The sequence below is a fragment of the Micromesistius poutassou genome (assembly GCF_964030765.1).
Source record: "Micromesistius poutassou genome assembly, chromosome: 20".
NCBI lineage: Eukaryota > Metazoa > Chordata > Actinopteri > Gadiformes > Gadidae > Micromesistius > Micromesistius poutassou.
The window spans coordinates 10,729,965-10,757,929 of record NC_140290.1 but is presented as its reverse complement, the minus strand read 5'-3'; the positions used below and the strand labels follow the sequence as shown (position 1 = coordinate 10,757,929).

General features: G+C 42.5%; 2 protein-coding genes across 2 annotated transcripts in view; one reads left to right on the top strand and one right to left on the bottom strand.

The window, feature by feature from the left end:
* The window catches only part of fhod3a (formin homology 2 domain containing 3a), a 57,978-nt gene extending 49,415 nt beyond the window's left edge, over positions 1–8,563 (bottom strand). Inside the window, 2 exon segments of the mRNA XM_084485089.1 lie at positions 1,007–1,116; positions 8,124–8,563. Coding sequence (XP_084341215.1) covers positions 1,007–1,116; positions 8,124–8,288 — 275 coding nt within the window. The 5' untranslated portion in view covers positions 8,289–8,563.
* A 9,725-nt stretch (positions 8,564–18,288) lies between these two features.
* LOC311364863 (sodium-dependent neutral amino acid transporter B(0)AT1-like) lies at positions 18,289–26,263 on the top strand (the record flags this gene model as incomplete). The annotated part of the gene is made up of 12 exons (XM_084484353.1): positions 18,289–18,502; positions 19,305–19,445; positions 19,546–19,683; positions 19,879–20,060; positions 21,571–21,681; positions 22,378–22,490; positions 22,746–22,874; positions 24,131–24,287; positions 25,049–25,253; positions 25,382–25,541; positions 25,723–25,885; positions 26,069–26,263. 12 exons carry the CDS (start codon positions 18,289–18,291, stop codon positions 26,261–26,263), a joined length of 1,908 nt encoding a protein of 635 aa, XP_084340479.1.
* Positions 26,264–27,965: the final 1,702 nt, after the last annotated feature.

Below are 27,965 nucleotides of genomic sequence, written 5' to 3'. Positions count from 1 at the left end.
ACTCCCAGAATATAAACTGGGGGGGGGGGGGGGGGGGGGGGCCGTACGACACAACACAATGCGAGGGCATTAAATGAATTATACATGGCAGAGTAGAATAAGTAGTTAAGTACAGAGAATATAAATAGGTAAACAGACACAGTAAGAGAGCATGAGAGGATGAGAAAGGGTGTGTGTCAGAGAGAGTGAGAGTGAGAGAGTGAGATAGTGAGAGAATCAGGGCATCAAAGAGAGTGAGAGAGTAAGAGAGAGAATGTATCAGAGAGGGTGAGAGGAGAGCGAGAGAAGAGAAAGACAAAGAGAAAGAGAGGGAGAGAGGGGAGTGTCAGAGAGATAGGGTGATAGAGTGAGAGAGCTAGAAGGAGAGGATGTGTATCAGACAAAGAAAGGGGAGTGTGTCAGAGAGAGATAAAGAGAGAGTGAAAGAGTGTGTGTGAGAGAGCGAGAGAGAGAGAGATGAGTGTGTCAGAGAGAAAGAGAGTGAGACGAGAGCATGCGCAAGAGAGGCTGAGAGCACGGGCGTGCGAGACAGAATGGCAGCAGGGGACATGTTGAATCTGTCTGGCTTTCCAAGAGCTTCATACTTTCCATGGAGCCTTCCCTTCCAAGAAGTGCAGCAGCCCGCCGATTCTTCCCATTTTTAGAAGCATGATGAAAGTAACAAATACTTGTGTGTGATTGTGTGTGTGTGTGTGTGCACGTGTATGTCAAAAAGTGTGTTTATGGAGGTACGTGTTCGCATGTGTTCGCGTGTTTATCTATTTCTGTAAATGGGTGTGTATCTAGGTGTGTAAGCATGAGAGACACAACAACGCATGTGTGTCTTTTCTACGCTTGTGTGTGAGTGTATGAGTATGTCTGTTTGCGAGTGTCTGTGTGTATGTATTTGTTACACTTGTGCGTGTTCGTGCACGTGTGTGTGATTGTGTGTTTGTGCGTGGGTGTGTGTGTGTGTGTGTGTGTGTGAGTGTGCATGGATGTGTGTGCGTGTGTGAGTCAGTCTTACCCTGTGTCGTCCTGCTGAAAGCCTTCCAGCTCGTCTCTCTGCTCCGCCAGGGAGGACTCCAGGTCCAGATAGGTTCCATTGTGGGACAGCTGCAGAGCGCAGTCATCTAGCTGGAGACCAGACAGAGAAGGGATATTAAACTCTATAGCAGCCTTCAATCCCCCTATCAGTACTATGGTTGTATGTTTGGGCCCGGGTCATGTAACATGAGTTAATAGTTCAAGTCACAATGTGTAAGATTCAGCCCCTGCCATTTAGCAGACAGGACTTTTAGTCCTGTCTGCTAAAGTTAAAATACAGTAACTCAATAACAATGTTCTGTCCACTTGCTCTAACTGGCTGTGCAACTGTGTGGCTGGAACCAGTGTACCTTGCCTGGCCGTCCTCGGCTGGCTCTCTGCATGGAAGATCGTAGCAAACAAATCTTTATTTCTTTGTAGGATAGGATTGGATAGGATGTGATTTTGTTGATGATATTCGATTAGAAATTGATTTGTCCAGATGTGTCTTTTAAGCTACACAATAGTTGATTTGTTATACATTGTGACTTCAAACCCGGGACGGGGAAGATGATATAAGCTGAGAATTGACAGCAAAGATATAACATTAAAATAATTACGATTAAATATATATTCAAGACACAGAACCAGGAACAGGAAGGATTGTTTTCATCTAATGTTCTTGTTCATACTTTTTTCTGATTGCATTATGATTCCACTCATACTGCCCCATACCAGATACTTTGTTGATAGTGTTGATGTATCTAGCGACACAATATCCTAACTGATTAATCAACACCATGTCTGGCCTACTGAAGATAAGTTGACTCTGTGTATGTGTGTGTGTGTGTGTGTGTGTGTTTTTGTTTTTGTGTGTGTTGTTGGCTGCCGTCTATAGAGTGGCTATGTTTTCGTTTAACAACCGGGACGTAACTGTGGCAACGCAAAGATGAGGCATTCCAGTAGCTGAATTGAAATTCATTCAATTGAAATGCATTGTGGGCTGAGTGCCGTAAGGTTCAGTTACTTCAGTTGAATTAAGTTCTTTCTTTTTTTTCTAACCATCTTAAGAGGCGAGCTACTGGGCTCAGGGAGGCGCTTGATTGCGATGGGAAATGCTCCAGAAACCAAGCATCAGAACCATAACGCTTGAATCTCTCTCGTCGCCTTTACTCTTTCTTTATGACACTTCCCTTTTAAATGCTTTCGCTTCACACACCCTTCTTTAAACTAATGTTCGCCCCATTAAACAATATTTACAGTGTGGCTAATGAACCAGGGAGGGATCTAGCGGTTCCCATGAATACAGCTAGCCATCTGTGTCACGGGTGTTTCTTAGTATTAAAATACTGTTAGAGAGGGACTTAACAAGCAGAGACACATTATATAAAAGGCACCGACAAACATAGATCCTAACCCAGTGAGTGAGTGAGTGAGTGAGTGAGTGAGTGAGAGAGAGAGAAAGAGAGAGAGAGAGATTGTTGTTTCACATTAGCTTATGTTTTATAGCCTGCATATAACATGCATGCTGCCATTGATTCTGTGACATTCAAAGTTGCTGTCGAGAAATATGGATACATATACATTAGACCAAGACAGTGATACTGTCATCCTCATTCCCTGGAGGATATCAGCTATCAGTCCTGTGACGTTGTCTGGCTTGTCTCCGGTGACATTGCACAGAGAGAGCGGAATCGTCCTCTGAAGCATTGCAAAATATAAAACTATGCTGCCTGTGACCCTATTAAATAGACCTCATCTTTGAATTCGATATGGGTGCGAGAAGGTGAGAAGCTGTCCGAGGGAGCGCTTTGCTGCATTCTTCTGATGCACCTGATTCAAAAAATAAATCTGAAACAAAACTGGTGGGATCTAGAGTAGGTGTTGGTTTTCAAACTGTGGGTGGCGGCCCATTGGTGGGTCACAGTGGGGGACCAAGTGGGGCCGTGAATGGCCCCAATAAATGTAATTTTTTTTGTGAGGTGCTCGAGGAAGGAAATACTGTAATGATGAACAATACACATAGAGAAATGTCAGATCATCTACATTTTGTGACAAGGCAATGAGAATTTCTTGCTGATTTTTACTGCACAAAATATTCTGCGGATCTCACTGCTGGGCCAAAAGTGCCTTCCCAGTTGGATCATGGCATGGAAAGGTTTTGGGAAGCCCTGATCTAGGATAGCGGTTTGAAAGGCACCGCACAGAAACCAGGTGTGCAACAGCGTTGACATGGCTCACAGCCTTACAACAGCTGTGGGGGTTTGGGGCCAATGGGGACAGCTCATAAACAATACGGGCCAAGCGGGCCGGGTCTGTACGTACGTCAGGCCGCCGTTCTGGAACACTGTTCATGGGTGTGCATTGCATTGGTTGAGTTTTTGTGTGTTAACATCACGAGTTGTGAATGTGTGTGTTAGCATTGAGCTAACAGCGCCCCTTTCTGCAGCTACAGCCATATCCTTAGAGAGCCCCCCCCCTGCCACCCCCACCCCTTCCCCCTGAACCTGAACCCCTCACGTCCTGCCCCCCTCTGCCCCCCTACCCCCCATTCCTTCAGCCCGGGCCAGTGGGGCAGCATGACGACACTTCAGTGACCAGCAGTAAACCTCACACCATAAGATCTATACCCTGGAACCCCCTGCACACACACACACACACACACACACACACACACACACACTGGTGGAAACACACACATACACACACACACACACACACACACTGATGGAAACACACACACAAACTCACACACACACACACACACACACACACACACACACACACACACACACACACACACACACACACACACACACACACACACACACACACACACACACACACACACACCACTGGTAGATAGACACACACACACACACACACACACACACACACACACAATGGTGAAAACACACACACACACACACACACACACACACACACACACACTCAAGTATGTCTGTCTTAACACTTTTTCACATTCTCTCTGTGGTTTTCTCTCTCTTCCCCTTCGGAAACAGTGAGAGGACTGAGGGACAGACTCAAGGCCTAAATTTAACCAGGCTAAATATACCGTGGCCCGGGTCGGCATGTGGTCAGGGGCAGGGGGAAAGGTGATACTGTGGGGTGAGGGCTTTTCAAGGGGGCACGCTAAAGCCAACAACATAATAAGAATAATCCTCATCATCATAACAGTAATTATGAAAATAATAACAATAACAACAACACTATTCATCATCATTTTGTATAAACTGGGGTTCAACAACAATGATTTTAGATAAATGGTCATCTTGACGTTGCGGTGCAGGCGAGCAGCACAGCACTTCTAATACGGTCACTTGCATGGATGCATCATGGCCACATTTGTCTGCAGGGTTCAGTTTTTAGATGACACCCATCCGTTCCACAGCACAAACGTCCCGGAGTCGGCGAGTCCCCCTGTTGTGCACCTTCACGGAGGACATTCTCGTCGACCATCTCGCCACGGTTGCGTCGCTATCATGTGGATGCTATGTTGCAAAGCCAGACTAACCGTTGTCACACTAGCGCTGTGGATCATCAGACTGAGCACTGGAGCGGGGGAGGGGGGGGGCGATTAAGAATTCTAGAGGTGCTAATCACACCCCGTCCCAGTGCCCTGGTTTCTTCAAGAGCGGCCAGACAAAGCACTGGTCGCGTCTAATAGATCACCATTGTTTGGGCCGCCCTTCACGCAAGGCTAGGCTAACCTAATACTTCTGGTGTCTCTCTCTCCCTCTGTCTGTCATCGTATCGCCATGGCACCCGGCTGGTGTCGGCCACGGGTCTTACTGAGGGGGCACTGCTCTAAGCTCCCCCAAAGAACTCTCTCACTGACACACAAAAGGGAACCCCAACCATCCTTCTTCGGTCTCCTCTTCCTTTATATTAGCCAATTCCTAATTCATCCTCATGTTACTCAATCAAACCAAAACCCAGCGCCAAAGGCCTGCGACATCTGCCAGTTAACCCAGGCTTCCCTGGCAAGACAAATATTTTAACAGTGCAATGACTTCAACAAGGGGGCGGTTCTCCTGCTTAAAAAATATAAACAGACTTTGTCAGAGTAATAGATGTAACGAGACAACAAAAACACTTAGCAGCTGGTTGACTTTACACTTATTGATCAAGACCTCAGAGAAAGAAAGTGTGTGCGTGTGTGAGTTTGTGTGTGTGCGTGAGTGTGTGTCTGCATGTGCGTGCGTGAGTGTGTACTAGGGTGGGATGGGTGGTGTATTGGGTGTGTAAGGGAATAATTATTTCCACTTAAAACAACACCAAGCCTGACGGAGCGGCGTTCTCGGTTGGGGGGGGGGGGGTGCGATGGTTTAACGAGGCCCTGACGTAACCGAGGCGATGGGTTTTTAAGAACCCCTTTTTCTCGTGTTACGATCAGGACCGCGGTGGAGCGGGGCACTTTGAAGAGAAGACGGGCTTTGGGGGTATGTGTGCGCGGAGGCGGTAGAAGAGGCTTTCTGTGAGGCTCTGATGGAAACACTTTGCTGAGGAAATTAAAGTTGTGCTGTTTAGTCTACCAGGGCGCTATTGTACCACAAAGCTTACAACAAGTTTTGCCAATGGTGGCGGTTTTCCTGCGCTAAACAACCACAAAAGGTTGTGGTGTAAAGAAATAAAGTCAACAACAGTAACAGACTTTGGTTAACTTAGCGCCCGAACTCGATGGACTTGTGTGATTGGAGATCTACTGAAAAACAGTTAACACTGGAGAACAGACATTGAAGCCAGAGTTGTAGGTTTTATTAGCAACAGAAAACACACTTGGGGTATCGAGAGGGCAAAAGATATAAACCCCCGGAATCCTAGGATACGGATCAATATCTCATTGGATGCCCATCTGAATTGGCCTCTGGATCTTTGTTGGATGCAGATGCCATCCACACATTTAGACATCTGACCTCACACCAATTGAAATAAAGGACAATGAAGAATAGCAAAAGGCCATAGACTTGCTGCAGATAAAATGACATACATATCATGTACAAACCAGCCGCACACTGACATAGCCTGAGGAAACGGTGTATGCCTAAAGTGTACATGTATTTGGTATTGTGTGTACCTGTGCAATTGTGTGTACATAGGTCTGTGAACTTGCATGATTAATGTTTGCAGTTGTGTATATATATATATATATATCAGTTGTGTGTATCTATGTGCATCTCCATGTTTGTACATGTGTACACCTATGTGTATGTTGGCAGCAGCAGCGAGGGCGATATCTGGTAGAGGAGTTGCTGCAGAGAACAGTGGAGGGTGCAGAGAGCTAGAAGAAGGAGAAGAAGAAGAAGAAGAAGAAGAAGAAGAAGAAGACTGAGAGTGTCAGAGAGAACCAAGCCACAGCCACAGGAATCCAGGGACAAGTGACAGAGGCCTCTGCTTGTCCCGACATAATGACAAGGTCAGGGGAAAGAGGGTTTGCAAAAGGTTGGGGAGCGAGAGAATAAAGCAACACGGAGGGGAGAAAAAAAGGCTAAGTGTACAGAAATAGAGTTGTTGTTTTTCTTCTGAATTTTAAAAAGAGTGAGACTTCCACTTCCAGTCTCAGCCCTTGGCTACGGAGGACAACGTTTCGAGGCCTGACTGTCCTACTACAGAGCTATAGATCTGATTGGTGTGCGACTGAACTGTTCATTAAAAGGAGCAAGGCATTAACACTGCCAGGGTTCGATTCTCCGGGGTCCTGTGTAGCTCAAATGATTGTCAGGGTTATTGGTTCTCTACCCTTGGGTATGCCCCAGCTCAATATAGCACAGCATTATTCCTCAGTTAAGTGCACGACGGGTTAGGGGGTACAATTCCCACCAGGGAATGCACTCATGGCATTGTAAGATGCTTTGGATAAACGCACCCACCAAATGGCATATATTTATTATTTTACCCTAATCATTCATGTCCCATGACCTTTAACCCCACATGATCTAGAATGGGCCTGTTTGGCGGTTGTTTTTGTAGTGGGTGGCATGGTGACCCAGTGCAGACCTCTAAAGATGTGGCTTCGGTGGCTGTTCTCACATGGGTTTCCTCCGGTAACCATGGTTCCCTTCGTACTCTGAAGACACACAGGTTAGGGTAATTGTAGGTCCTAAATAGGATTGGAGTGTGTGCGTGCAAGTGTCTGTCTGTGTGTGTGTGTGTGTGTGTGTGTGTGTGTGTGTGTGTGTGTGTGTGTGTGTGTGTGTGTGTGTGTGTGTGTGTGTGTGTGTTTGCGTTTGTGTGGGGACCCTATGGTGACCTTGTGTCCCATTGAGGGAGTCATACACCCCATAATCAACTATAGGCTCCAGCCCTGCTCTATGACCCCGAGTAGGAAGTAAAAGAAAGTAAGAAAAGTGAAGTGCAGCTATGGATGTTGTAGTCTACTCCTGATGCGAAAAAAATTACAAACACAAGCCGGGGCTGTGCCATGGGCCCCATAGGTGTAATAATATGCTGTCGTTACGCGGAGGGCCATTTTTCATTATGCCTTGTGGCTTTCAGACCGCTACTGGTCTGGAAAACCACTTGCTTGTAGAACACGTTGGTTGGCTGTCAGAGCTGTAGCCTACGACAACAACTGCAAAAGCGCTTTCCCCCTCTCTCACCATCTCTCTCTCTTTCCTTCTTTCTATCGCTCTCCTTCTCACACACACACACACGCACACACGCGCACACGCACACACACACACACACACACACACACACACACACACACACACACACACACACACACACACACACACACACTTAAGTCTTAAAACAATACTGCAATGGAATACTGTGGTAATATGTTGATGCAACATGTTAAACCATGTTTAGTCACCTTTAAGAATAGTTGCCGCACACCTGTCGTTGACAGCAAAGACCCGATGCGAAAAAAGCTAAACGCGAATTCACATTGGCATAGACATGAGCACGGGGAATGTTTTCTGTATGTATTTTAATGTTTTGGATGTTTTTAATTATTGAACATTATAGAATAAAAGTCCAGCTTAGAAATTGTATATCATCGCAATCAAAACACAGCTTTGTATCCTAATGGTTTAAAGCAGCCTACTTCTTCTGGGTCTAAACAGACGAGCAAGCTGTAAGCCCCTGCCTACCTTGTGTGGAGCTTTGAGTAGCCGGTGGACCCCGGCCAGTTGGTTGATGAGCGGGATGTCCTCCCTGAAGGTGTACAACGGGGGCCTCGTCGGCTCCGGGAAGTTTGTGCTGTTGAACGGATCGGTGTCATCTAAAAATTGAACCCTGCAGACAAATGTGGCCATGATGCATCCATGCAAGTGGCCGGTTTAGATGAAGTGCTGTCCTGCTCGCCTGCACCGTAACGACAACAAACCCACCAACGGGTTACCAAGCGGACACGCAGTCTGCTGTCCGCTCCTCTGTTGTGACACCGCGAAGATCACGTTACGATACGAAGGGGTTACGCGTCGGGTTGTTTGTTTGCTGGCTTTTTAATCCTGCTCTCTATCCTCGGCCGGAGAAGCAGGTGGCCAACACTGGTAAAGCTCTTCAGGCAGACTGGCTTGATGCAGGACAGCTTGGGACAGCCGGTCTGCTGTCTGAGCAAAGGAGCAAATCCATCCCCCTATCTTTACCCCTCATCCCTCCCTCTTCACCCGCCCTCCAGATTACCGTCCCGGTTTAGCAACACAGTATGCCGGGGACAGCAGCGTCGGTAACAGACCATTGATCTGAACCCGAGGGGACACTGACCCCGTGTGTACAAAAGCAAGAGGTGCAGAGCTATTGTTTACCTCTCTCTCTCTCTCTCTCTCTCTCTCTCTCTCTCTCTCTCTCTCTCTCTCTCTCTCTCTCTCTCTCTCTCTCTCTCTCTCTCTCTCTCTCTCTCTCTCTCTCAAATTCAAATTCAAAGTGCTTTATTAGCATGACTGTTTGAGTACAGTATTGCCAAAGCAATATTCAAGTTGAACAAGAATAATTGTATAAATAACAGATTTGTAATAAAATAGATTAAGCAACAATATAATAACAATAATAATAACAATAAGCAATGTGAATATACGTTAGTATCATAGAAAATAAAAAATAAAGATAAAGAACAAAGTTCTAAACAAAGTCACACTGAATCTCTCAGGTTATGACACTTTAGGACATATTGTGCTGCCAGGGCAGCAGACGGACCTTCACCAAGAAGAATTGACATTTTGTCCTTATGTTCCATGTCTGCAAAATTTGGAATATAGATTTGTAATTTGGTGAAGTATATCTGTCTTAAAATGTCATATTTTTTGCAATGTAAAAGGAAGTGCTCCTCTGTCTCAATCTTCTCTGCCTGACAGTGACCACATATTCTGTGTTCTCTGGGCAGCCAGGTCTTTCTGTGCCTGCCTGTTTCCACTGCCAGGTTGTGGTCACTGAGTCTGTACTTGGTCAGGATTTGCCTCTGCTTCACATCTCTAGTCTCTATAGTCTCTCTCTCTCTCTCTCTCTCTCTCTCTCTCTCTCTCTCTCTCTGCCGGGATACGTTGTGTAAACATTTATGGAACACTACAGAAAACAGTTATGTTCATTCAATAAACCTGGGGTGAGCAAGTTGGACTACTCTTCAACCGATAGATGGTTAATGGGGTCAATAAATTCTGCACGTTATCTCTAGATAAGCTGAGTCCAGTAGAGTGCACTCTACTCTACTTGGATGCCGAAGAGAGAGAGAGATAGAGAGAGAGAGAAGGAGGGAGAGAGAGAGGCTTCAGAAGGGGTGTGCGCATACAGTAAAGTGCACCCTTGGCTATAGTTATATATAGGCCTAAGTAAATATTTCTGATTTTTGCAGCAGACCTCCTCAAAAAGTGAAATGAAAAGTGAATGAATTTCGAGAGAGGGGGGGGAGATAGAGAGGGGGGGGGGGGAGAGAGAGAGAAGGCGAGAGGCTTCAGAATGGGTGTGTGCAGACAGTACAGTGAGTGCACCCTCTTCTTATGTATGTGTCAAAACAACAAATGCATCAAAGGGTGAATATAGTGTATTAGGGATACTCTGATTTCCCTGTTTTTTACAGCAGACCTCCTCAAAAACATTTTGTGCTCTGGCTCACGAAAATGTATCTATTGAATCGTGTCCCAGAGCACGATTGTCTGACTTATTTCGTGCTTGGGCAATATCCCATGATTGAGATCTTAAACTCAGGATATTGTTTTCGGAGCACGCGTGACGGTCGTCACGCTAATAAAAACAAATAAATCCCTGCAAAAAGTGTTATCTTGTTTATTTTTTAAGTGTTCACGTGTAGTATAGCCTACTAAAACAATTATTCACCTCAGGCTCCGTGAATAGTGGACAATAACCCCCCTTTACCTCGCCTTCAGCGAATAATTGCTAATTGTATTATTGTTTATTATGTTAATATTCCAAAATATTAACAATGCATGGTTTGTAATGTGTTAAAAGCGGCACAATGTGTTTTTCATTTGCATTCTAGAGATTTCATTTTATTAAGCTAATCAGATAATAATCCTTCATATTAAATGTGTATTAAAAGTGACCTGCTTTATTTAAGTACATATATTCTTACTTGCCAGCATTAAATCAATACTGCTTTTAAAATGAAGAAACTTGTACGTTGTTTGTGTAGACAAGGTCCGTTGGGGCAAAATAAAGCACAACTCCAATGTTAACAGATAATTCCCTGAAACTTGATGTCTGTGACTCCTGTTATGAAATAACCCACTTTCAGAACAGGGGGGGGGGGTCCATAATTATCAGTTAGGAAAATAATTGACAGCTTCCAGTTCAGATGAATCTGCAATAGGCAGTCACAAGTCCGTGTCCAACTGTTAAAGTGACTATCTTGATCTTTATAAGGAAAGGCTAGAGCAAGAAGATGAATTATCCCACCATTGTATCTGGTTGTACAAGCAGTCCTCCCTATCTATAGATAGAGAGGTCTGCTTGTACAACCATATACAATCTCAGTACACAAAATCATTTAAGGCCGCGTCGCCATCATATACATTCTATCACAGTTGCCAGTCCAAGCCCAAGCCATAAAGTTGAAGCTGAAGTAACCACCAGTAACCAGTAACTCTGGTCTGCAGACAGGAGGAGGCAGCAGACAGGCCCAAATGAGACAACAAAGCTCACCGGCCTTCTGCGTGGGGTGTTCGGCAACGTCTGGAGGTTCCCTCAGAGTCACGGTGGAGGTAGGCTGAACGCCAGAGGCAACATAGGCCTTTCCTGGTGTATAAATAGCGCGTGACATGGGATCCTTATGGGTGGTATGCACCCCACTGATTGGGAAAATATTTATGATATGATTCTGGACTTCCATGACTTTTTGTGATTATTATATATAAATATATATATATATATATATATATATATATATATATATATATATACAATGATATATATATATATCATTGTAATAGTAAAATCTTTAAAGCACATTCTGAACCCTGACAGATTATAATAATTACAAATTTGAAAGAAAATATGTATTTGTGTTGGATGCCCCCAATTTCCCTAACCATGATGCCTAACATTAACCTAACCCTTCTATTCAATCAATCTATAGCAATACAATACTTTTTTTTTAATTGAATTCTGTCTTCTATTCGTCGGATAATTGATGTATCAACTAATGAAAACCAATAAAATACCAATTGTAATCATTTCGAAAAGTATCATGTATCAATCGAAAAGTATGTATCAAAGTAAAGCAATCAATCAATATAATCAATCAAAACTGTCTCAGTGCTGTCAAGGAGGTGAGATGAGAGGGATAGAGTTCAAACAAACACAATCAGCATGAATCATTTAGATTAAGTGGGAAAGACCGTTGTGGTCACCTCACATATTATACCATTTACCATGGGGGAACGTTCCCTGGCCAAGGCTTCATGCGGCACCCCTACTGCCCCCTACTGCCACGGAAGTACAAATAACCCAATACTCCGGTCCTTTTGCTGCAAGTGAGAAGGGTTTCACTTTCTCACAATTATATAGATATCATTTGTGTGTTTGTTTCTGTGTGTGTGTGTGTGTGTGTGTGTGTGTGTGTGTGTGTGTGTGTGTGTGTGTGTGTGTGTGGTGATGGCCTCCTATTGAGTTGGTCATGATACACCCATAATCAGCTATACTATTATATAATAATATCAGTATGGACACAAAATAATCATTGACGCAAGCAAAAAAAAAAAAAAAATCATGGATGGGAAACCATGAGGGGGGGAACATGGTCAAAGCAACACAGAACTAACTATTCCAATACTTTAGGGGGGAAGTAGGGGGGGAAAGAGGGCTTTGTATGAGGAGTTGCCACCATAATTGTGATTGATAGCAGGTTTGTGTGACTAGCACGCAGGAGACAATCTCTGGAACGAGGGCGTGACAGTCTTTGTGTGTGTGCGTAATCGGTGTAAAATCTGTGTTGTTTTTGCAATCATTGGTCATGTTTCGGCTTACAGAATTGTATTCCTTTGTCGTTTCGTAGGTTGATGGTGTGTATGTATCTGTGTAAGTGTGTAAATTTGTGTGTCAGTGTGGATGTAAACATGGTAAAATATATCTAACATAAACATCCTAAGTTGTGTAAACATCCTAAGCCATCCGTCTTTGTTGGCTTCTGTTGTATCAGCTGTAGATACCAAATAACCTTTGATTTATGATGTACTTTTTGTATGCACTGCACTGGATTGTAAGATAAGTTATCTATTGTATTTTAAATTACCCTTTCATCAAGCGGTTAAGTATTTGAGATGACCAAATATAAAGCGATGTGTGATGGGCAAAAAGCTGAATGTACTTATTATTGTTATGTTATATTATTGAAATGTTTGTTATCATTCGTTATTGTAGGGAATGTTCTCCAGGGATTCACTTCCAAAGATTGTTTGTACACCAGTAAATAATATATATTTGTTATAAACATTATTCATAAGCCCCTATAACTATCAGCACTCTCTCTCAAGGTGTTAGGAGCCTTCATCATCCCCTCCCTTATCCTGCTGGTCCTTGAGGACATACCCCTGCTTCATCTAGAGGTCGCTATTGGCCAGCGCCTCAGTCAGGTCGGTGCCAGTGCTTGGGCTACAATTCACCCTTGCCTAACTGGGGTTGGTCATTTAACTCATCATTTAGCATATAAATTAATCTAGGTACTGGCCATAGGGTTGAGGCTGGTCCTTTGCACAAGAGTGCTTACAGGTGTAGGCTGAGGGTATTCAGGATCAAACCTAGAAGCATTGGCTCAGGAATCAAACACCCATGAGATGACACTCTCTCGCCCATCCATGATGTGACCATGATGTAAGTGAGGTAGTGTAACACAGCAGGTTGTTACTTTGTTAAAGAGCATCTTCACCCACACTCCTATACAAACCAAACAAAGAGAAACATCACATGAGCACTTTGTTTTGTCATGTCTATTTGAGTTTCCATCCTTCAGCTATTCTAAACATTTCTTTAAAGGACTATGTTTCCCAACCACAGGAGTGGCCTCCATGATGGTGACCTTCCTCGTGGGCATTAAAACGCCATCATCGCATGGGTAATGTGGTACTTTTTCAACTCCTTCCAGAACCCTCTGCCGCAGAGCTAGTGCCCCCTTCCTAGAGGACAGACTCTCAAAGGCTCGTTGGCCTTCACCCCTGATGTGCATACTTGCAGAAAGTCTGCAACTTCCTCCCATTGCGTGGGAAACTGAACACTGATTGATGGTTTCTATCTAAAATGTGCAGTTGGATGCAACGACTCTGTAAGTTCTTTCAGTTAGCTAATAAGTCAAATTACAAAGCTCATTCAGTAAATTCCTACATCAAACTCCAACTCCCATTCAAGTTTTTATAGTACTGCCATTCAGTGAGTTATGACATCACTTAAACACTTTCTGTGAAGCACTTTGGTTGCGGCTCAGCCGTATGTAAATGTGCTATATAAATAAAATTTGACTTGACTGGACTCAAACTTGAAATATCAATCATCTCCATTATCTACGGTCTTACTTCCATCTTTGCCGCCATCTAAACCATCATCTTTGCCGTCGGACCAGAGAGCGCTTTGGAGACTGCATTAATATATATATGTATGTGTCAATGTGTGCACATTTTACAACCGGCTATAAGTATTGTTCCCCTCATTCTTGCTGTATTGTGATTTAAGTGTGATCAAGATAATCCAAGCTGTGTATACGTTATATATTTCAACCTGTTGCTGGGACACCAACATTTAACATTGTGAATTGATCTTAAGATAATAAACACGTTGAGAGCAGGACACCATTAATTGTACTACATGCAACATTTCTATTTTAAGCAAGCTTGTGTACATTTTAAAGAACAAAAACACTCTGCTCCTCACCCCTCCCTCTCTCCAGACCTTGCCCACACTCAAAAAGGGAGGCTTGCTGAATAAACTTAACATGGGATTTCTCTACACCTCTGAAGAATCTGCACACCTATATCCCTGTAGCGTTAAAGTTACATGACAGAATGTGTTTGAGAACACAGTTAAAACAATAGAATATTGCATAGTGTACCTTTAATGTTTTTGGATTGTTTTTTTCCAGAAACATTGTTACGCTGTTGAATACATTTGACCCTGTGGATGGCAGGTCAAATGCCCCGCATAGTTGTCACGCAGGACAACTATGATGGGATGCTGGAGTCACTGAAAGGCACCGCTGCAGGGTCAGCCATCATACAGAAGCTTGACCTTCACAGATGTGACCTCCAGACTTTCTGCGGTAACAGGGCCGGCCAGAGGCATAAGCGAACTAAGCGGCTGCCCAAAAAATAAATAAAAACTTGTTTGTTTTTTAAATTCAAGTTCAGTAAACCACAAAAACTTAGTGTTTCACTTCATATGAGAGTTTAAAATAGATTAGTGATTTCAGTACCCTCTGAGGTTAAAAAGACACTGGTTTGGAGTAAATAACAACTATATTAATACAGGGGTGGATGACCCTCTCAATGGGGCCCCAGATCAAATACAGAGTGTGATATGTCATAATAGTTTTTAATTAATGCCTTAATCATACAAAATGGGTTATGGGTTGATGTCTGAATTGGGCCCCTCAGGTAAATATCACACAACATGTGATGTGATATATCTAAAAGCCCTCTAAATCATGAAATTCTGCTTATACCACAATGTCTGTGTGGAACCCTGAATGTATCTAATATGGACCAAAATATAGGCTAGGCCTTTAAAGTTAACTTATGGTTTGGGAGCAGCTAAACCCAGTGCTATATTAGTTTGCTTGTGCAAGCCCTACAAGTCAGGTTATAGGCTATGAATCTGAACAAATTAAGGTATTGCCCATCTCCAGCTGGCCATCCCCAAGATGCACCAGAACCCAGGAAATCACATCTACCAAATTCAAAATTTTCTGGGGGACGACCCCCAGACCCGCCCCACTCCCCCATTTACACCCACTTTTGGACAAATTGGAGGAGGGGGGTCTTTATGCTTCTTTGCCCAGGGGGACAGTAGTTCACAATCCATTCCTGTATTAATACAATTTATAATGTGACATGGTGTGCCGTTTGTGTCAATAATCATCAAGCACAGATGACCCGCGGTGGTGGAAGGGGGTAAGGTAACGTAGAGTCATCAACATGAAGATAGATCCAAGGTAACGTAGAGTCATCAACATGAAGATAGATTTGGTAGGGGGGCCCTCGGAGTGGCACACAATAAGTTACGTAAATAATACGCTAATACAAATATTCATTAGTGGTGGCACTCGGGTGACCAATCTAATTTCTTGGAGGGGCAACCCAACCAACCATTGTGTCCACAGCCCTGTCAATAGGACTAACCCTGAGTAGCTCCAATGTGAGTGGTTTTTCTTTCTTGGCTTGCTAATGAGAAGGTGTTGCTCTCCAGGGCATGGAGGGGACAGGTCTCGATGATTGGTTTAAGGAATCCATCTCGTCTTGCAATCACAGTTGAAATGCAAGAATCTATATGGAGGGAGAGAGCAGAGAGGGATGGGACATTCATTTGGTTGTTTAGCTTCAAAAACCTTTTTACATCTGTAGAATCGTAGAGCTCCTTTAAGCACTTATGTTTTGATATTGTGCAAGAAAATACCCACGTTAGGCCTATACAACACATTTTTTAACATGGAACTTGTGTTGTAATATGCATGTGAATTAAAGGGCAAGAATTCCTAATTGTCTCTTTATCGTTCAATTTATCTGCAATGATTTATTCATGTTTCAAATCCCAGACAAGAGAAACGTTTGCAATGAACTTAACGTGTATCCAAAGTATTTGTGTATCAATGTGCATTGAGATGTACTGAAAAAGTGTACACAATAATGACTGTATGTCTGAATGAATGTTGTATACACAATCACGAGATAATAAACACCAACAATATCTTGGAAGCTTTACTAACTACAGCATAACTGTATTATATCTATTTATTTCCCTATTTATATGTTTATTTTATGAATGTTATTCCATGCTGAGTTTTTATCATGCTTTATAAAGGTAATCATGCAAACCTATCATAAAATATTCTATTTATGGTAACCATAACTTCTGTTTATTGGGGTGAATTCAGATTACAAGGTTGTCCTTGTGAAATGATTGAAGGGTTAGTGAAGGGAAAAATACTACTAAATACCGGAACATCTTCCATCATTCAAAAAAATACAGCAGTACACTAATATAGTAAAATATGCAATTAAATGTTAGATTGTTGAATGACAAAAAACGTTTAAACTTTTCTTGTTATTGAATGCTGTTTACACAAGTCCCTCTGGTATCTGGGATCTGAGGGTTATGCTATCTTGAATCTCCAATTTTGTTACCTGAACTAAGAATTGACAATGTCAGCCTGAGCCCACTTAGAGGTAAACTGTAGGTACTTATGAGTAAAGCTTAGCTACTTAGTAGCTACTACTTAGTAACCCCTTAAGTATCCTATATAGTCAATCTACAGTATTTGTTTGTTTCTGCTTCTCTCCTAAACATAGACTTTCTGGAAATTGTATTTATAACTCAAGTATATATGTGAAATACAATGTTGTTTGGTTAGCTGAAGAATGAATACATTTATATCTGTTCCGAGACAGATGGATAGTATGTTGGAAATCCTTGAAAATGGCCTTTCATGCTTTCATGTTGATTGCCAGTCAGCCAATAAAGTCCTTTTTTTTGTTAATGATTACAAGAGACCCATCAGCACATTTTATATTACCGGCAAATATGCTTTCACCGAGACCTGCTTTGCAATCCATCCCTTTTGTGTCAACATTGAAAACTTGATGTCGCACATTCTGAGAACAACACTGACAAATTGCTCTGTTTATTTGTAATACAGAGCCATATTATATACAGAATCCCTATCTAGGGATCTATCTAGGGCTATCGCTTTACCTCACAAACTAACTTGATTTTTATCAGCATTAATGCTGCGTTTAGAAAGCATTCTGTTCCAGTTAAGTGTCAGAGATGTAAATGTTATGCATTTCGTGACCAGTAATAGAACATTTCAAAGAAAAAGCCTTGTCTTCTGATTCCTATAGCTACTCTGAAACGTTGTGTTACTGCACTTGCATTTTCTTTTTGTTATACCCACTGTGATCATATGGTTTAATTTATTACTTGAGATACAATCGTCTGACAAATCACATATTAATATGGAAATTCACATATAATCATTGTGTAACAACCTCCCTAACCGTAACTGTATCCCATGATGCATTTTCGAAATACTGGATGAGGTCTCAGGGCTGGTAATAGCTGATATAACCAACATCAACAATATCTTGGAAGCCATACTGACTTTTCAATGACAGGCATGATACAAAACCAAAACCAACTTCCATCCATCCTGTGTGCCTAAAGTAGGCTCATGAAGACCCCCTCAGTCATGGCCCCGTCTAGCTGTATGTTCACTCTCTGTGTTGGATACCTTTAGTTCTGTCATATAATGCATAAGCCATTATAAGAACTGTTGTTCCCCCTTTCCCTGCAAACGTGCTGACAACAGATAATGACTGAACGCCTGCGATGTGGGAACAGATAACAGCCACCGTGTGCCAAAGGTCACAATTAATGTTCTTTCATTGCACGTGATCAGAACACCCTCCAAGGTTTAGTACACCTTTTGAAGACACCCACTTCCTTTATTCTATATTTATCAGTGACAGTGATCAGACGGACCAGTGTATCCCAAAAGAAAACGACTGGCCGAAGACGGGAGGTGAATACAAGGACCAAACAGATGCAAAAAGGAGTGTAGGACCTTCTGAAGATACATTTTTAATCGTAGATTGAATTGCCACAATGGGATTCAAGTGGCCCAAGATGAAGCTACCAAACCCTGGTCTGGACGACCGGATCCCCTCCCATCAGGAGCTGGAGCGGATGGAGAAGGAGGAGGTTGCAGACAGGCCCAAATGGGATAACAAAACCCAGTATTTGCTCACCTGCGTGGGCTTCTGCGTGGGGCTCGGGAACGTTTGGAGGTTCCCTTATCTCTGTCAGAAACACGGTGGAGGTAGGCTGGGCTGGACCGAATGGATGACTGCTTCCCCTCCTCACATTCGCTTTAAGCATTTTATGCAATCTTATAATAAATGTTGGTTCATATCTTCTGATGTTTTCATTGATATAAAATATCAATACATCATTTTGTTATAGTTATTGCATCAGATTGATTTGGATATCAATTTTCATTGCATTTCATTGAGATGTACTTAACTTGGAACCATTATCCAATTTGGCCTAACTTGACCGGAAATTCTAGGATGTTCATTATAAGTGTTTTTTGGCAGCCAAGCATAGCAAATAATTGAAACTCTAACTAAAGCAGCTTGTGCTTTGAATCAATAACTAAAATACACGCGAGAGCTGAGAAGTTCCTTGCTAATCATTTGCACCATGTCGCTAAAAAAACATGGTATTGATGGATCATATGGATGTTTATAGTCTTTCCTGAGGATAAATATAGGCTATATAGAATAAATGTATAAATGTTTGGACACTTTAATGAGGATTCATTTTATCACAATACATTTTTTTCTTATGAAGCATACTATTGATGTGAACCTCCACAACCTGAGGCCTACATGAAATATGCCCCAAAATATGTTTAAAGCATTTTCCATTGTCTTGTCCCTCTTTTATTGGTTTTCTTAAATGTCCTACTGGGTTTGAATGGCCCAAAATAACCCAACAGATTTATAGTAGACACGTATAGCTATATATAGTACAACTTGATTATAACTTTATAACTAAAGTTGAACTAAAAAATAAAATTTTAAAGTCTACACGACCTTGACTCTATGTGGTGCTTACAGGAGCCTTTATGATCCCCTTCCTCATCCTCTTGGTTCTGGAGGGTATCCCACTGCTACACCTGGAGTTTGCCATCGGCCAGCGCCTGCGGATGGGCAGTGTCGGGTGCTGGAGGTCCATCAACCCTTACCTCACCGGCATCGGTGGGTGGAACAACACAACAGAGAAACACCCGAGAACAAGTTCAAGGACATTGGTTGGAATATAACCGGCCCTTTTGCGTTTGTGTCCGTGGCGTATCAGGTATCGCGTCAGGGATGACGTCGTTCTTGGTGGGCATGTACTACAACACCATCATGGCCTGGATCATGTGGTACCTCTTCAACTCCTTCCAGGACCCCCTGCCGTGGAGTCATTGCCCCCTCACCGCCAACGGAACAAGTAGGTGCTCAGCAAGAAGTCTGATCATGACAGCAGCCTGATCATCGCTCACAGCCACATTCATTCCTACCCCATGTCCCACATTGCAATATAGATAAATAGATAAAAGGTAACATGGTAGTATAATTTTTTATATGATCAAACTTGAACCTTATCAAGCTATTAACCCTCTCGCTCACTCCATATCTGATGCAGGTGTGGTGTCAGAGTGCGCCCGCAGCAGCACTGTGGACTACTTCTGGTACCGAGAGACTCTGAACACCTCCACGGCCATCGACGAGTCTGGGGGTCTGCAGTGGTGGATCGTTCTGTCACTGGTGGCCGCCTGGACCCTACTCTACGTCTGCTGCATCCGGGGCATTGAGACCACTGGCAAGGTGAGTGTTTAAATAGCACCATTTACATTAAAACTATGCTGTCCTCACTTGCTCTATGGCTGAAATAAGATTAGATAAGCTGTCACTAGATACTCTATAACGCAGACTGGAAATTCCTTCGGTAGAGCATGGCATTAGAACTGCCAGGTTTAGGAATTTCGTTTCAACTGGGAAACAATCTCCGGAATGCTCTGAATGTCTGTATTGCAAAAAAAGACAATAAAAGTGTTGAATGAATTGGCTGATAGGGCCTATTATATTATGTCTGATTCTAAACTTGTCATGGAGGATTGTAGGTGATTTATCTTAGACGATGATTAGAATATAATCTTTCGTTATCTATTTCTTTATCTTTTTATTAATTTTAAGGTCCAGTAATTCTGCTGCTGTGACATTCAAATGTTGAAATTGATCTTATCTCTACTTCTGAAGTGCCTCTGTTTCTCCTTCACTATCTCTTTCCTATCAATCTGTATGAGCTGAGGCAGTGAGGATTTACCTTAGGATTTGGGTCTGTGTGTACCTACCTATAGAGGAGCCCCTTTCAGGCTCTCATCTCATAAATGTTCCGGAACATTTTTCGGAACATCGGGTCATATGTGGGAATATGAACAGGAATAGATTTTCCAGGAAATTTGCCCTCACAATTTGCATCTTGAAGAAAAAGTAGCAATTCCAGATCAAAGCCCTTGGGCTGTGTTGTGAATGAAAGCAGTAATATTGCCAAGAGAGACACATTAACACTATTAAGGATTACGTCCGTAATCGTGATGCAAGACGCCTGATGCAAGACGCTTCCACGTGGAGCGAACAAATCAATACCAGACTCCACTGAGGACGTATTTTAATTGGCAACTCATCTTAACGCGGCAATGCTTTTCATGGTTGGTGTTGCATTAGCTCCATCTGCTGGACTGGTCTTGGCCCATCTATTCCGGCATGTGTAATGCCTCTTTTCCACCGACAGTACCAGCTCAACTCGCCACGACTTAGTGCGGCACAACTTGGTTTGGTTCCAGGCATGTCGCATTTCCATCTAAAAAAGTACATCTTCAATGTGGGTGGGTCGTAGAAAAGAACCTCTTCAACGTGGGCGGGTCGTCATTAGGTTTTAATCCCGGGAGACGGGATTCCCGGGAAATCTGATGACGGGAAATGGTAAATAAAATAAAAAACGCAATGACTGCGTGTCTATTGTTGTCATACGGTAACGTTGATGGAGGCGAAACTCGAGCCCTGGGAAAGGAACGACACAAAAACGGTACTAGGTACTAGGTACCAGGTACTTTTTTTGGCGAGTTGAAAAAAAAAAAAGGCGGGCCAAGTTGAGGCGAGTTGAGCTGGTAATGTCGGTGGAAAAGGGGCATTAAAGGGCTCAAGAAACTGAAATGTTCCAGAACGGTGTGCAGTGCCTGAAAGGTTGTTCTAGTCATTTACCGGGAACCGTGTGGGAAAGGAGAATTCACAAGCACTACTGTATCACTGCATGTTATCTCTTGCTTATTCGCAGGCCGTCTATATCACCTCTACTCTGCCATACATTGTGCTGACCATCTTCCTCATTAGAGGACTGACTCTCAAAGGCTCAGTGGATGGGATCATATTCCTCTTCACCCCTGATGTGAGTACCGCTTTCTAAACTCAAATCACAAGGGTTTGTGAGATCAGGTCTCGGATCCAATAGTTAAACTATTCTTTAGCAGAACTACTAGGGTGAGATGGCACAGAGCTTGGGCCTGAGTTACACCTTGTTTCCTGTTTTATTACAGAGATATTCTACCAAAGAGAACCTCATTTGCGCATGTGGATGAGGCTTTTAGAAGGGGACTTTAAGAAATATATTTCAACAGCGATGGTCTAAAACACTGTTCAACAACTGTTTCGACTTTAAACAGTGTTGATTTTAAACCTTGTTAGTTAAGTGCTGGCGAGATAGTACTTGCTGTTGATAATAATAATAATATCATATATTATAAGAGGTCCCCAGCAGATTTAACATTGGTGGACAGGCCACCAAGAAGAGACTGCATGGAGCTGATAACCAATTAGGCACTTACAGATCCCCTGCTCCAGCAACATGATTTGCCGAGACAATATGAAGCGAAAGAGTGGAGCACTCTCAATAAGATTTGAGCTTGTCTGCTATCAGACTTTTGAAAATGTATCTAAAGTTTGATTTGTTAGCATACCCAAGACGTAAACTGTCTGAAAATCGGAATTTAGCACAGTACCTGCTGTGACACCAAAATAGAGAATGTTATCAGACCATAATTCAGAGAGGAATATTACAAACCTTTATACAACTACTCTCTATAAGGTGAACCAGTTGATGAACCCCACTGCATGGTTGGATGCAGGTGCCCAGGTCTTTTACTCCTTCTCCCTGGCCTTTGGAGGCCTCATCTCCTTCTCAAGCTACAACTCTGTGCAGTAAGTACGTCAGAATACAACTCCCACTCAGTCATTACACAACACTGCAACTCCCATTCACTAAGTTCCAAAATGAACCTACCACTAACTTTCATGCAGTCAATTAACACTTAAAAAGAGGAAAAGCCTGTCTGTTCAACACTCCCCCTTCTGAATATGTGTGTTCCTTGGATTTTGGCACAAGGGATTATAACATCTGATCCTGTGCATTAATGAAATACATGCGTTGTTTCTTCTTTTTATCTCTGCTGATAGTAACAATTGTGAACAGGATGCCATTATTATCTCCATTATCAACGGCTGCACCTCCGTGTTCTCTGCAACGGTCATCTACTCCATCATTGGCTTCAGAGCCACAGAGAAGTTTGACGACTGTGTGGACCGGTGAGTTGAGGATACACTCTGCGTTCAAACATGGGGCAAAATATTTGATGATGTCCACCACCTTAGGAATTGTTGTACATTGTGTGAATACATTTAATTAGGTGCCAAGCACAAAGTGTGCGAAGGCAACCTATTGTAATTCTCGTAATTCTAACTTAAATTAAATTCCCCAAGGATCCCAGGTTTTTCGACTTTGACGAAAATCCTTTGGCACATATCATCTATGGCCCATTATCTTCAATCTGACATAAGGATTAGTCTGTACAATAAAGTTTAAAGCACCATTGAGTTCTAAAAGGGGTGTGGTTTAAACCGCAAAAATAGTTAATTGCTCATATCAACATCAAGTTGGACTCCTATGATGTTGACCCCAATACAAAAGTTGTTTTGTATAGATAAAGATAAAAAAGATAAAGTCAACATATTTCCAAATGGGGCATGGCATCAAAATGGGCGTGGCCTGTCACTAAAATCGCCACAGTTCATAGACGCAATGTTGTGATTTGAGCGGGACCAACACAGTGGCTGTTGGAGCCCAAAGTTTCAACTGCTCACTTAATACGAAGTTGATTGGCAAAACGAGATGGCCGCCAGAGGCTAAAAATCATCGAAAATCGTCAAAGATTAACTTAACTCCAAAAGGCTGGGTTAACTTCACCCAATCGTCATCAGACTTAATGGTTAGGTTAGGGTTAGGTTTATGGACTGCGTCATGGTCTGGTTAGGGTTAGGTTTGATAGTTTATTGGTCGGTAGGGTTAGGATTAGGTTTGATGGTTTATTGGTTGATAGGGTTAGGGTTGGGTTTGATGGTTTATTGGTCGGTAGGGTTAGGGTTAGGTTTGATGGTTTATTGGTCGGTAGGGTTAGGGTTAGGTTTGATGGTTTATTGGTCAGTAGGGTTAGGTTTGATGGTTTTGTGACTGTACATTGAAGGGCGTGTCCATGGCGGGGCGGTCGGCTCGGCGGGGCGGTCGGCTCAGGCTTGGCACCTTAAACGCTGCTCGCAGCTTTAATTAGTTTTGTTTTTCATTTTTTACATTCATATTTTAGAATGTGTGGTTTTGCAGGCTATTCTTCTGCTACGTGATATTTATACCACAATCATATATATATATATACATACATATATTTATTTTGTGTGTTTTATTTGTTTCTATTTGTTATTATGTTTAATTATTATTGTCAATGCAATTTCCCCTGGGGATCAATACAATTACTACCGATCTGACCAGCATGGCCTGTTTTGTATTTCAGCAACATCTTGGAGCTGACAAATGCCTTCAATTACCCGGAGAACTCTATCACTGGCTCCAACTACAACGAAATGGTGGACTTCTTAAACAGCAGCTATCCCAGCATCATTCAAGGCCTGCCTCTTCAAACCTGTGACTTGCAAAGATTACTTAGCGAGGTAAGTAAAATACAATAAAGAACAAACATTCAACGTCAATATAGTTAGTAGAAGGTCAGGGTTCTTATTTATTTATATTCTTACATCTGTATGAAAACAAAACCGTTATTTTTTTTCTGTTAAAATGTGATTGAAGCTAGGGTAGGTCATTTGGGGAAACCAGCCAGAGTAAGCTTGATTTTAAAAGTAACAAATCTAAAACATCCGACCCCTCCCTTCAGGCATCCCTCCAAAGTCACTCCCCCAAAACACTGGACTAGCTCGCTAGCTTTAGCCTAGCCGTGTAGAAGACTAATGTAATGTGCAATGAGTGCACGGATAGAATGCGCGCAGGTAGCCAGGTAAATTGCCTACCCAAGCTTTAAATTCAGTTGCAGTCGCCGTTGGTATAATCTGTCCTAAAAATAGTTTACGTTCTATATTTAATCAAAGCCCCAGCACTGCTCTGACCCTTAGTTTTAGGACGATTGAAATGTGCAGTGATTGAAGTTAAGCTTTCACCACAATATTATTTGGTATTCACTGGCATTTGATATCTTTCATGAGAAAGACAAAAGATTATATCGGCCTTCTCTAGTCTACGATTGATTGGGTTGACCTTGGGTAGACCTTGGAATCCAAGTAAAGCATTTATAAACAATCTAGGTCACACTAATCAACAACAATTAACCACACAGAAGCAAAGAATAGCCATAAGAGAGATATGATGTTAAATGACTTGGGGGGGGGGGGTTGCGGGTGGTGTTGTGTTCACTCTCCAGGGGGTCGAAGGAACCGGGTTGGCCTTCATCGTGTTCACCGAGGCCATCATAAAGATGCCCATTTCCCCCCTGTGGGCAGTGCTCTTCTTCGTCATGCTCTTCTGCCTGGGGCTCTCCACCATGTTCGGAAACATCGAAGGGGTCGTGGTGCCTCTGCAGGACCTCAACATCCTGCCGAAGAAATGGCCCAAAGAAATCTTCACAGGTGTTACTCTTGGAAGGACTCAGTTGCGAGCAATTAACTCTCGATAACAGAGAACTCTAGAAACCTTTTTCGAAAGAAGACTTCTCATCATGTTATGTTGTTGCTGCCGTTTGTTTTTATTCTCTCAGGTATAACGTGTTTGGTGTCCTTTTGCCTTGGACTCATATTTGCAATGCGCTCTGGGAACTACTGGCTGGCTCTTTTCGACAGTTTTTCAGGATCCATCCCACTCCTGGTCATTGCCTTCTGCGAGATGTTTTCCGTCATGTACATCTATGGTGTAGACAGGTAGCAATTGAGCTATTGAAATATCCAGCTGTGTTGTAAAAAACAGTAATGATCTTTGTTTTGTGTTTTACAAGCTGAAGGCTGCATGTGTCAAAGCTGTCTCCAACAAGCAAGGTGTGCCACATTGATCTGATATCTCTTCCTCTGTTCTCCTCCACCTCCCCTCTACCATCACCGGCAGGTTTAACGACGACATTGAGTTTATGATCGGCCACAAGCCCAACCTCTTCTGGCAGATCACGTGGCGCTATGTCAGCCCACTGATCATGGCCTTCATCTTTGTTTTTTACTTTGTGACGCAAGTGACCAAAGACCTCACCTACCTGGTGTGGGATGAAGATGCGGTCAGTATTCCCTGAAAAAAAAGAGTGGTTATGTTAGTTTATTTATGGGATATTATTGAGGTATACAATGATGCATAGATAACGTTATCTTGCCTTCACTTGGGTAACATAACATGGGATGATGTTTTCATAAACATGTGGCATATTTATTTTCTACTTCCTAACTTTCGTTTGAATCCACAGCCGGAATTCCCGACACTGGCTGCACGTCAGTTTCCTGACTGGATATATAGCATAATCTTCATCTTGGCTGGAATACCCTGTTTAGTTATCCCAGTGTTCGCCATCTGCAAACTCATCAAGAACAAGTGCTGCAAGGGGGAGGATCAGGACGCAGTTCCAACAATTTCGGGCAAAATACAAATGAGTGAAAAATGAGGAAAATTGAGAATCCAAACTATTCCTTGGGATTCTTTTAAGCGTGGATCGATGGGCCAAATGTGGACTGTTTTTATTATTGTTCATCTTTTATATATCTTATTATTTAATGTTTTCATTGAAAGAAAACATGAATGACATAATATCATTAGATATTATTTCCCTATGGTAATCCAATGTTAAACGTTTAAATGTTAAATCTTCACCACACCGCATTCAGAGGTTGTAATGTACATGTGCTATAAGAAGCTTATGACAAAGTCATGTCAGTATTGTCACGTAAAAAAAATAATTTCAATTATTTGTACTGCAATTTGTTTTTGTATCTATCAGAACATCCACAAATAAAAGCACAAATACATTTTTAACTTTCAAAATAAATCTGTCTATTTTGTTGTATGCAATTTGTTGTATTATTACATTAATAATCAAGATTATTAATCTAATCATAAAATACAAATTATTCTGAAATGAGTAAGCTGAATTGTGACAGGGTCTGTCGTGAAAATTGTAAAGCTCATTTGAGGCTTTTAACCGTTTACACAAGGGGGCTGGTATACTACAACTGACAAATGTGCAACTTGGTTTAACTGTGTTACTAATATTGTGGTCCACGCGGGCGACTTTTTGACAGAACCAGTAGCCATGAAACTGGTTCTCCCAAATCCTGGCCTGGATGATTGGATTCCTTCGTATGAGAAGCTGGAGGAGCTGGAGAAGAAGTGGGTTGGGGACAGACCAAAATGGGACAACAAGGTGCAGTAGATTCTCACCTGTGTAGGATTCTGCATTGTCTCGGTAACTTGTGGCGCTTCCCATACTTGTGTCAAAGTCATGGAGGAGGTAAGCTTGGACATGACGGTCTGAGATCCAAACTAAAGTGCTTAACTTTGTTATCTCTGAGGCATCCAATGGTTTTATGGTGAGTGTTGGGGCGATTTACTTTAACCCTGTTTGAGCAACTCATATTGATCTGATGTGCGAGAAAAGAAAACATCACTATAATTAGGCTAATAATTTATTTTGTTCAAGAGATTTCAGGTGATGTGGCACCTACGCCATAGCATCCCTCTTTGTAGATGTTTGAACAAATCACACATCACAACAAGGGACATCTTTTGATGGCCTGAACACATGTGCCATCATGTGGGCAAGATACGTAACAATTCTGTTCAGAAGATTTGCTGATATATGATTACAACTTATTCCACCAAAGTTCACTAAAAGTAATACACTAGCAGAAATATGAGGTTAATATTATAGATTTTATGGTGGTTTGGGCAACTGGTAAGGCTGCCCACTGGGCAACTCCCTAGGGAGGTGTTCCAGGCACGACTAGTGGTGAGGAGACCTCGGGGAAGACCCAGGACTAGGTGGAGAGATTATATCTCAACCTGGGAACGCCGCGGGATCCCCGTCAGAGCTGAGCAATGTGGCCCAGGAAAGGGAAGACTGGGCCCCCTGCTGGAACTGCTGCCCCTGCGACCCGACCCCGGATAAGTGGTTTGAAGTTGAGATAAGATGAGAGATGACATTACAGATTTTATTCTCAGTGTAAACCGTCTGATCAGGGGGATACATTTCAACATGCACACAATCATTTTGGTTTCCAAAATGTGTGATTTTGTTGGGCAGTGTAATTACTGCATAATAATAAGTGGAAAGAGGTACAAGAAGTAATAAAACGTGCAAAGGCCTCTTC